General features: G+C 39.0%; 1 protein-coding gene and 1 long non-coding RNA gene across 3 annotated transcripts in view; one reads left to right on the forward strand and one right to left on the reverse strand.

Moving 5' to 3' along the window:
* The first annotated feature begins 5,925 nt into the window (after positions 1-5,925).
* LOC110043424 (alpha-1,3-mannosyl-glycoprotein 4-beta-N-acetylglucosaminyltransferase A-like) overlaps positions 5,926-12,007 on the forward strand; it is a 58,517-nt gene continuing 52,435 nt past the window's right edge. The window contains exons 1-2 of one of the 2 annotated variants that reach the window (XM_089273433.1): positions 5,926-5,990; positions 6,124-6,212. In XM_089273433.1, the coding sequence (XP_089129559.1) occupies positions 6,124-6,212 (89 nt within the window). In that variant the 5' untranslated portion in view covers positions 5,926-5,990. Of the gene's footprint in view, positions 5,991-6,123; positions 6,213-12,007 lie in introns of those variants that run through there. The other variant, XM_089273434.1, reaches the window with a different exon arrangement.
* Positions 6,509-8,060, reverse strand: LOC110043493 (uncharacterized). The gene is made up of 3 exons (XR_016201979.1): positions 7,957-8,060; positions 7,666-7,741; positions 6,509-7,353 (listed from the first exon to the last, which is right to left on the reverse strand). It is a non-coding gene; the product is annotated as an uncharacterized LOC110043493 (long non-coding RNA).

The raw sequence follows: 12,007 nt of genomic DNA on the forward strand, positions 1-12,007 counted from the left end.
ACGCCTGAAACTTCTTGTATGAAGGGTGCTTTTCTTCATATTGGGAATATGTGAATAAAACAGTTCTGTAATCGTAAGGTTCGAGATTTTGCGATGGCTTTACGGGCCCGAAAAGTTTCCGGGGCTTTCGAGAAACGGGTCCCTGGTCTCTTTGATCATTTGTAAGGTAACTAATCAAGTTCAAGTATTTTGTCGTGTTTATGATTAATCGTATCATCTGGGGTTTTTAATATGTCTTTTCTTCCTCGGCTGAAATTGATAGAAATCCCTTTTGTCGCGATATGTGAGAAATGTTTGATTTGCGTGCGAGGAGCGTTGAGATGTGTTGATAAATTTCCTGGGAACATCCACAGCAAGTTAGGATTGCTACAAAAGTTCAAGTGAACGTCAGCATTCAAAGCAAGTGTACGGTTATTACTGGATTATGGATAACACCGAGGAAATACTTAATTTTTTTCCACGAAAAATAAAAACTACTTGACTGTAACGATCAAACACAGGTAAATATACTGGCAGCTGCAAAATTTTGTCACTCGCTCGCTCGCCGAGAATTAAACTACATGGAATATGAATTCAACTATTTCTTCGACTCAGAACGGATCCAGAACTATAGAGTGCTATTTCGTATTCTTATCTCAGTTGCTACGCAAACCCTTTCTTCTGACTTCCATTCAGGCTGTGCTTATCTTTTCGATAGCTGTGCACTTTTCCACGTGCTCGCTTACGATTTTGTTAAATGTTTTGGTAATTGTCGGCGTCAAAACCAAACGGAGGTTAAATACAAAAGCCAACATACTGCTGGCCTGCTTGGCATCCACAGACGTTTCAGTGGGTTTACTTGTTCAGCCATGTCATGTTGCCATGGAGATTATTTTACTTTTACCAAGCGGCAATGTCTCGACTACACACTTCTGCGCTTTAACCGACGCACTGGGATGGATTTTTGACATTTTTTGCACCGCATCCTTGTATCATCTTGTCTTGATTAGTGGAGAGCGTTATGCTGCTTTAAAACACCCTATTTTTCATAACAGGAGCGTCACTAACACCAGTTTAGTGATCTATTCAGTAACGGCATGGCTCATCGCTCTTGCTACTTGTCTTTTATTGATCATTAGTGACATACTTCTCACCCTCAGCAACACATTGCGAGGAATCTGCGTGGTGTTAATTTTCTGTTTTTGTGTCCTTGTGTATAAAGAAGTGCGCTGCTATAAGAAACAAGCCATGGGTCAACAGCTTTCCCTTGAAGTCAAGAAAAAAATGTTCAACGAGATAAGAATTGTGAAAACTACAATGACAATCACTGTTATGGCTTTGATCTGCTATGTTCCAACCATTGTATTTTTTATGGCAGCTGGACAGGCCGGTGTCGAGGGATATTCGCCTGAATTTTCGTGCGGTTTTCTCATCCTCGCCACCTTGCTGAGTATTCTAAATTCTTTATTTAACCCGTTGATGTACGCAGTGAGAAGTAGGCGTTTTCGCGTTGCTTCCATCCAGCTGTTAACAAGGCGAAGTTTTCATCAAGCAAAACGAATTGAAGAACTGTTATTTGGAGAAAGACGGCGACCGCAACAAAACATCGCGAAAGTAAATGGGGATGGCCGTAGGAACAACCGTATTGATAGACCCTGATGAGGCTGCCCCACAAGTCATTGAACTTCGAGCCTGTAGCTTAACTGAATAATTCTATCATTTGGATATTCTGGCTTTGTAGGAATGTGCAAATATTGTTTTGATTTTCGCTTGCTGCTTAACTATAGTGAAATGTATCCCAAAACGGGTCTTCATTGTGATTGACAGTGCCATTTAAAAGAGAAGAATTAACTATTTTCTTTGATCCGATCAAGAGGGATGGATTTTGGGGAACGAGAAATGCTGAACGAGAAAGTAAGAATTTCATACTGTTTAGTTAAAATAAAAACACATAATTGTATTGTATTTACAAATTTTCCATACAGAAAATTATATGGTTTTGTTTTTTTGTGCAAAATTTCTCGTGGTAATTTCAGCCTGAAATATATTCTTATAAAAAGAGAGTGTAGTGTTCAATAATAATAATCAATATTTAAACAGGGTGACCCCTTCAGTCGCAGGACTGGTATCAACGGGGGCCCTGTAAATAAGTCAGTAACTCGATAGATACACCACTATTTTTTATTTCTTTAAGGAAAAATTTCGAGAGAGAAAAAAAGTATATAGTTGATTCGGTCATCACGAATTGTAAATTCTCTTTACCCGCGCCATTGTTGAAAAGAGTTCGTGTTAGTCTTGTGTTTTAGCTGTTTCTATGGAGTTTTTGTATAATTCTACCAGTATATTGATGCAAATTCTGCAATCTGATTGCCTAAAGTACAATGTCAACCATTAGTGTGCGCTGAAGTCTTCCACGTAAAAAGAATTTTTCTTCTCAAATTTCTCCGATGTTTCGTGGAAAGATTGGAGATTTTATTTGTTATTGAACAACAAATTCAATTCCCGGAAACACTAAAGAAAGCAAATAAACAAAACAACTGTTGTGCGACTCAAAATTAAAAAGTACAAAAGTGCGGAAGTTGTGTAGAGGGCAACAATGTTAATTTTCTGATCTTTTCATCTTAGAGATTCCAATGTACAATATATATCATGTATACCGGAACTGTTCATCAGCTAAAAACATAACAGTGTCAAAATTGAGACAAAACGTCTCTGGAATCTCCAGGGCTATTTACAACGTAATGTCAAGGAGTAGAAGTTTTGTAAAAGAACATCGCTACGTTCAGAGAACAAGTAAGATCATGTTGTTTGCCCACAGTATATACATCAAAAAAGAGTTTTAGGTCAATCATTCGGTTGACCTTCAGCAGTTCTAAATTAAACACCCTCTAGCTATTGACAACGATTCTAATTTCGTCAAAGCTAAGAGGTTTCCAGAAAGCAATTTCCAGCATTTCGCCATGTCATGCGAGTAAGTCATTATTTATCTATCAGTTACTTCAATCCGCCCAAATTGTTTGCGCAGCACGAAAACGATAGAACATATACATAGGATATTTCTCAGTTCCTGCCCTGTACTCGCCGTTGACGACTGGTTTGATCATGAGTCCTGGGTGAAACTCCCATATAAAAAGTACGGGGGTGCTCGTCGGAAATTTTGAAAAAAAAAAAAAACCCTAAGAGGTACCACGACCCTGTTTTGTGGGCGTGGCTTGAAATATTTTTCACCCAGCTATTAGAAGTACCAATTCTAAAACAACACATTATCTCCTGTCATAGTATTTTCGGCTCAATACCCTAAAACGTACCGCAAAAGTTCCCGCTGTGGAACTTTTGAGGCTAAACACACTAGGAGGTACCAAAACCGCTTTTTTAACCCCTGAAAGGTACGACGAGCCCACCCCCGTCCTTTTTATATGGGAGTCCCCCCCGGAATTTGAGTAGCCTTATGAAGAGCCATCTGGAATCTCCTGCATCAACAGTATCGTGCAGTTCCTGAGTTCTCCCTTTACCACCCAACACAACCTCGTTCCCAGGGTCTCTCATTTTACCGCCCCCTGCGGGCGGTAAGATGTGAGAGACCCTGGGAACGAGGTTGCAACCAACATGGGATTGAACCTGAGCAAAGGAAGGGATTGCACATGCGTATGGACTCTCCTTTTTCTCGCTTCCAGCCTTTTCATTTCTAAGTTGAGGAGCAAGGGTGCGGGTGGGCGGAGAATTCAGGGATTAAACTGCATCATTTTTCATGGGTACTTGTGAATTATTGGAGGAATTTTCCAAAACTATAACGCTGGGAGGTAAACTATGGTGGTCTAGTCTCCCAAACAGCGAGTAGCGGCTTTCCTGTACGATCACGCATTGTTCTAAGCAAAAAAAAAAAAAAAAAAAAAACCGCCCGATCGTAACCTGCTTCAAATTAGGGCTGATATCAATTAGCTACCTGGCTCACAGCATCCGAAAGGACTTGACCATCATGCTGGGTCAGGATAAGAGAGTTTTGTTTAGAGAATGTGCCTTGCGGAGCCAAATTATTGTGAACCAATGCAGTGATACGGCTTTGACTGTGATATGACTTACAGTTAAGTTTAGTCCAGGTAAGGAACTGGCTGCACAAGTTTTCGACTGGCGGGAAACTTTTTATGTGCCACGTCAATAACTTGACAACAGAGCATTTCACTCAGTAAAGAATCTTCAAAATTTATTGAAAAAAGTACATTAAATCAATTTAATTAGTTGACTCCTTCAACTTCCGGGTACCGTGCACCCAAGACTGAACAATCAAAGTGCAACATGTTGCTAAACTGGTGCTATATACAGATACAGTTCTCATATTGCATGCATTGTTAAAGCTTTCTGGTGTCTTTCACCGAAAAAAGCAAACAAACTTCCGCGCCCGCAAGCCAGTTTCCGAGTTCAAAAGTTTTCGAACCCTAAACACATCCTATCACGGCCTCACCAAACTGCTGAAGAAACTGGAAACAACAGGTAAGTAAAATAAAGCATTTGTAAGCTATATAAATTAACAGGTTGGTCCAGCTCAATAATAAAGACAAAGAAGCTAAACAAAAATACGATCAGAGACAATAGATCTTTAACATCAATTTAGTTTATTGTTTTACGTTGTTTATTTTTCCCATCCAACAAAAATATATTCGTTCTTTCGAGGTAATAAGAATGACGCCCTTGATATCGCAATTTGTGTTGATTTTTACATCATTTTCAAATCTCTCAGTAATTCGGCCGACGCCCTGGAGCCGACGGTTTCAGCATAAATTATTTCTGGCTCGTTGATTATTATTAAAGAACAGAAATCACTGTTAGAGGAACTGGGAAATCAGTAACCCCTGAACGCAAACCAGAGAGGCCGACAGATCGCATTGTGTGGTCAAGAACTATTAGGGAGTAGCCATTTCTGACCATAAATTTCCGAAATGATTTATCGACACAAAACAGATTAAATAGAGGGCCGGGTCCAATTTAGCTCCGTCAGCCGAGTCCTTTCTGTGTCTTGTCAGTGTCTTGTTGTGCAGTCGGTAGCAATACGCTCGAATGTGATGCTGTTAGGCCCCGTGCTCACACTACGCGGGAGGAATTTGAAAAAACGGAGATTTTATTCTGAAAACCCATCAAACTGATGTTTTCCGTCCACACTACGCCGGAGAAATTTGAAAACGGAGCTTCCGCTCCGTGTGAAAACGCATCAAATGTTTTCCGTCCACACTACGCCGGAGAAATTTAAAAACGCAACAACCACAGGTCATTTTAGATTTGTGTCTGAGGAAAACTCCGTCAGAGAAATCACATGATTGTCGTGACTGCATCGTTTTCGAAAAGTTCTGTTTTAAAAATATTTTCCGTCCACACGAAAACGAAAAGACGGCGTTTTCAAGTTCCTCTGGTTTGAAGAGCGTTTTCGAAAAGCTCCGGACGGATTATGGTAGACAGTAGGCCTAACCGTAGAAATAAAGCTACCCCGTCCAGACTTTCCTGAGTGTAGACTATATCTTCATGGATAAACCATAGGAGAATACAGAAACAATAGAAATGTGAACTTATAGCGTGAATAGTTTCTCGTTCTTGTGTTTTATTCCCCGTTAAACACTTAAAAGTTATGCTAGCCTACAGACGAGGTGGTCTAGCGGGGCGCGCAGAGCTAATTGCTTTAATTGCAATCTCTTTCCGAGACGGCCGCGATACTTTTTGTAGCACCAATAAATCGAGAGTTCTGGGAGAAATCGGAAGGTGAATCAGCATTATAGTTACAGCGGTAACTCTACCTACGCACGTTCATTAACCTTTATTGAAGTTGATTTCCGGTCCGGTTTTCGATTTTGTCAAGAGTGTCGCGCGTTCCGGTCACCAGTGACCGAAAACGCGTGGGCTCTGGGGAAGAGAATTGCTTTGTGACGTTCCCGCCCATTGTTTGTGCGCATCATTGCTGCGCATGAAACTCATGTCGCTATGTTACGCGACGTCTGATCCGGCCCATCGAGAAGAAAGATAAACAGGTAAAGTGCTTGGTACCCTCTATATTGGTCGGTAACCCCCTCTTTTCTTTCCAGAGGTTACTTCCTGACTTCTCACAACCGATCGAATTTTTCTGCTATATTAATTGGTCCTTTGTTTTTCACTCTCCCTCAGATGCTTATGGCGTATCCTGTGAGCGTTCCATTGGCTAGAGAAAAATCAACACTCGTATCGTCTTCTAGTTTCCAGGTGCGTCGTTACTGGTGAGTATAGGGTTGATCTTTAATCAACTCAATTCTTGTCAATGTGTTGCAAAATGCCTTGGCCTGGATTACAATAACGTGGTCTGGCTTCCAAATTTGTCGACGTCAAATTGTCAAAATTTGCCGGCAAACCCTGTTGGAGGTTGGTGGTGGTGGTGTGGTTGGTGGTGATGGGGCCGGGTGGGGCTGAGTCCTGAACGGAACGTGTTACTGAAATGATGGTTTTCGGTGTCTTTCGCCTTCCACATGGAATAAAAGGGGCAGGTTAAGCAAATCACAACCACAACAAGAACGTCCCCAAACAAAAGGTTTAATGAGCAGGACAATATTCTATAGGAATCCGGCCTGTTTTTCCATATTCAAATTTAATACTCGTGAATGACTCGAAGTGTTCGATAAATCATACGGGCCACGTTTTGGTAGATTAATGTTGCATTAGATGTTCTTCGAAGATATAGCGATCATTTATGACTCGAACATTTTCGAATACTCTCAGTTGTTCGAGAGTTTGCGACTGAAACAAGAGATGCACGACGCCACTTCTGACGTGAACGTTTTCGAATACTAATGAATACGTCAAGTATGCTCTAATTTTCGAGAATCGCGCGCTATGAATACGAAAGTTATGTCACATTTGTCACAGCCAAAGATGTCTTGCGTCGTCAAGAACGGGTTTTATGAAGGTAACATACGCTACCGCGTAGTTTAGTCAGACAACACGCTAGTGTTCCGAAGCGTGCGAGTGGAACACGAGACTCATGCGAATTATGAAACGTGTTCATGTTTGAATACTGGAACTGCGGTCTTTTCGTCAACGAGTCGTTTTGCCAACAACTCGTTCTAAGTCGTTTCGCCAACGTCCTACCGGTCAATTCGTCATATATCCAGTACTAATGAAAAAAAAACAACTGCTTAATGATGTTTGGAATACAATCCTGATCCTTGGGTGATCCTTGGGTCAAGAAATGATAAGTCACTGCCAGTTTCGCTTGACTGACTTTAGATCAATTTGCATGATGTTTTTGATAGTTTCGCAAGCCGGCTCATGGGCGCTACATCACGGTAATTTTCGCGGTGAAAATTGACTGTTGAATACCAAAGTCCGAGGAGAGTAAGCCGTCTGAAGGCCAAGCTCTTGTACCTTAAAATAAAAAATTAAAAAAGGTGCTCAAAAAAGTATAAACGGTAATGCTTTAACAGTTGCTACAGTATCAGATGATATCAGAAACTAATCGTGTTGTCTCTCCTTTTAAGTTCTATTAAGTTTTGACTATCTTCTCATAATTGCTTGATATAATTCTATCTCAGTTTAGTCGTTTAGTTTTCGCAAATTTTAGTACAATGTCACTTGTTATTTGTTGCCTAATAGTTTTATAACGATCACAATGAAATAAGAAATGGTTTTCGTCCTCAGTTTGGTTAGAGCGGTAGCATTGACAAAACCAAAACTCACCGAAAGTGTTTTCATCTGAGAATAGTGGCGTCCCGCTCTCTTGAAAACTCTCAGGTTCAGGAAGGCTTGCATACGGCTAAAAGATAGGACAATTAAGTCAATGTTCGTGTTTTTTACTTAAAGCAGATGTAACTAAAACTTAAACAGTACTTAAGGACAATTTTTTTTTTGTTTGTAAATTGAATTTACGCTTTACAATGTAACTGACTTATATAGGAGTCTTCTAAGACCTAAGACCGAAGAGTAACCTACAAAAACCTAAGTTACATAAACATAAGTGCTTGTACTTACTATTGAGGGGTCACTGATCAAAGAGGCCATGTCTTCCTCCATTCTGGTACTCGTCTCCTTGCACATCTGGCAACTCCAGTCGATTCCCTCTCCAGACTGTACAGCGGCGCGGTACTGGGCTCGGGATATTCCAGTATCGCAGCTACGATGTTGCCATCGGTAGCAGCCTTCACATTGGAGGTATTCCTGGCGCGGGCGAACGGAGAAGTTACACACGTTGCAGATATTCATGACGTTGAGTTGATCGAATTGAATTCAGTTGCTCTAAAGCTCGAATGAAGATCCAGTATTTTTGGGGGCCTTTTATACTTATGGTATCGGATCAGAAAGGTAAGCGTGATAAAATTCACAGTTCTGATTGGTTAACAGGAAACGTTCATATTCTAATAAGCCTAAAAACAAAAATCACATAGACGACGCTAATTAGTGTCTATTGTAGTTTGACTTGTGACTTTTTCACATATTCTAAACAATAGCGAAACTTTTGATTTTTTTTTCAAACAGGAAAAGAAAGGTTAATTACACACGCGCGCGTGATAAATGAATGCTGAATGTTTAGATTTTTACAGAGGACTTTTAACTCGTAGTTTTAGTAACATTCAAGCTGTATTGATTGTTATAAATCAGTTACGCTTCCTCCCCCCGTTAGTGTTCATACAAAAAACAATCTTAGCGGGAGGGGTAGCGTAGCAGAGAACTGTCGTCGTAAATAATGAGGTGCTCTTGCATGGAAAATAACTCTAGGTAAGGGAATGAAATAAATGACAACACACACAAGTGTAGGTAAACTTTTATTTAGACGTTGGCGAACTGACCAGTAGGACGTTGGCGAAGCGACTCAGGACGTTGGCGAAACGACCGGATACCGAACACTGAGGCATACGTGAGGTTTTAAGGTATTCTAAACGACAAACTTCAAGTGTTCTGTGGTGTTCGGCTGGGACACGAGACTCATGCGAAGTATGAAACGTGTTCATGTTTGAAACTGAGGCATACGTGAAGTTTTAAGGTAGTCTGAACGACAAACTTCAAGTGTTCTGTGGTGTTCGACTGGGACACGAGACTCGTGCGAAGTATGAAACGTGTTCATGTTTGAATACTGAGGCATACGTGAGGTTTTAAGGTATTCTAAACGACAAACTTCAAGTGTTCTGTGGTGTTCGACTGGGACACGAGACTCATGTAAAGTATGAAACGTATTCGTGATCGAATACTGACGCCAACGTGAAGTACTGAGGACCCATACCAAAACTTGTATATCCCCCAAACTGTGTTCAAACTGCCGAGTGTAACACACTTTTTAATTCCTTTGGATTCCTAACAAAACCCACCCAAAAGAAAGAAAATTACCAGGACAAAATGCATGTTATCCCAACAAAAAGTAAACAACTGCCGTTGCGACACCTTCATTTCATTTCAAATAATACTTTATTTATAAATAATAAAACTTATATTGTTACTTGTTCGTGTATGTTTATTTTCATCGAACTATGGAAGAATTTACATTGCCAAGACCCTATGTTATGAAAAAGTATAAGGAACCATCTGAGAAGCAAAACCTAAAAAACACTATAACATTTTGTATGCATTTACTTTATATCTAGATGCTGCTTTGTTATGAAAAAGCACAACCATCTGAGAAGCAAAGTCTTTAAAAAACACTATAACATTTTTTTTTGCAAACTTTATAACTAGATGCTGCTGTGTTATGAAAAGGCATAATGAAGCATTAGAGAAGCAAAGTCTAAAAAACCACTTCTATAACATTTTGCGTGCAACGTTCTAACTAGATGCTGCTATATTATGAAAAAGCAGAAGGAACCATCTGAGAAGCAGTCTAAAAAACACTTACATTTTGTATGCAAACTTTAGAACTAGATGCTATGTTTAGAAAGAGAATTAAGGATGAATTAATGAATTGCTACTTTGCATATTTAACATCATTTTTATTTGGTTCAACAATTGGAACCCTCTTAACATTACCATATACCTTTAGAGGTGTCTCACACAAAAGGGATGTAGTGCATCTGATTTAATCTGTAGACACTGTGTGTAAACCCTATATCAAATAAAAGCTTATAGAGCTGGCTATCAAACTATACCAAGGACTTTCAAATAAAATGAATCTCCAAATTTTTCTAGACATTTTTAGTCCTGGCATCCAAATCATTATTATTATCACATTTTGAAAGCTACATGTACAAGTCAAAGTGAACTTTGTTTCTTGTTAATTTGATTTGTTTCTCAGTTTCTGGACACAAAACGCTACAAAAATTGCCTGCATATTGCCATATTCAATCGCAGTGAAAAGTTACAGAACATTTCCAAAACAGGATTAAAGAATGGTGAGTGATCATTCAAAAATCACTCTCAGAGAAAAAATATGTCAAAATAAAAATTAACAGACATGGATGATAAACTAGCTACTGTCCAAAATTTGAGGCAGACTCACTTTGACTTAGCTTTCAAAAAGTGATTTGGATGCTCGCATAGAGAAACCCTGAAAAATTTGACAATTCATTTTATTTCAAAATTCTTGGTATACATGTACGTGTAGATTGATAGCCAGCTTTACTGGCTTTAATTAGACATGCTAAATGGCGTGGGTGCAAGACACTCTGAAAGATATAGGGTAACCTCAAGACAAAGAGCTGAAAATTCAAACCAAGACCTGAGATCAACACAAAGTGTTGACAGGATTGATGACCAAAAGGTTTTATCACATTTGGAAAGCTACACTGTAAGCACCTGGGTTTCTAATGCATATAAAAACATACTTAAAATACCTTTGAGAGAAGAGAGAGTTGTGTTGCACATTAATCAAGTTAACAGTGCAAACAAAGTATGAAAGGATGTGAGGGCCAGAGTTTGTGGGCTTAAAAACATTAAAAACGATTCAAGCAACAATGTTCAAGGTTACAGGTTATGTTTCATTTAGCACTGACAAAGGTAGGCAAGCTCTAGAAGCCTTTCATTTTTTGCTAGATATGGTGCAAACTTTTCATGCATTAATTAATCCAGTCAAAATTTGAGTATCAAATTCAATATTGTTCCGAATTTTCAGCTCTTAACCTGAAATGAGGGACTAATAGCCACTCTAAACAAACAGAATGAACTGATTAGATAACTTCATGTAGACATGCAAACAAATTCCTCCTTAGACTAATAACCTAAATGAGTGATAAAACTCAATTTTCAATATTTACCTTTGGAAGGAATATGATTAGTACAGTGGAACCTTGATTTAACGAACCTCTATATAACGAGGTCCTCAGTATAACGAACGATTTTCATGGCCCCAGTAATAGTAGACTATATGGAAAAGAACCTTGATACAACGAAACCCTGTTAAAGTGAACATACTTTGCCAATTCCTTGGCACTTCATTATATCAAAGTTCCACTGTAGTTTGACATTACCATAGCAAATTGTCTTGAAATTTGTAGTGGTCATCAATGGAACAGGGTTTACATGTACCTTAATATAATGTATATATAAAATAACAGATGACAAACTGATCAAATGTAGATTTGACTCGACATTTTATTACTATTTAGTTTCATACTACACAACTTGTGTGCAATACTCATCAGATAAAATTGCCAAATGGGAATTTACATCATTACACTGATTTGAAATACACAACCGACCATTGGAAATGTGATAGCTACAATAAGTGAATGCTTTTACAAAACAAAGGAAAGTTGGAAATTACGAATAAACTTTGTTATTATTGAAATGCAAGAGAAGATTTAAAATTTAAAATTTAACATTTTTCAGAGGAAATTTGTTTGCATGTCTACTTGAAGTTATCTAATCAGTTCATTCTGTTTGTTCAGAGAGGCTAACTCAGGTTTACAAATAATAAAGTACTTCTCCCAGAGGCGTAGGTTGCATCAATTTGAAGCAGGGTTATATGGGGCAGCCTCCAAGTGACTTTGACAATAAATCAAAGTTCAAAGTCACTTGAAAGATTTTAAAGCAAGCTGCCCCATATAACCCCACTTCAAATCAATGTAACCTATGCCTCTGGGAGAAGTACCTTTGTAAA

Source organism: Orbicella faveolata, unplaced genomic scaffold (genome assembly GCF_042242905.1).
Source record: "Orbicella faveolata isolate gen_17 unplaced genomic scaffold, um_ofav_v1 contig_35, whole genome shotgun sequence".
In the NCBI taxonomy this organism is placed as follows: Eukaryota; Metazoa; Cnidaria; class Anthozoa; order Scleractinia; family Merulinidae; genus Orbicella; species Orbicella faveolata.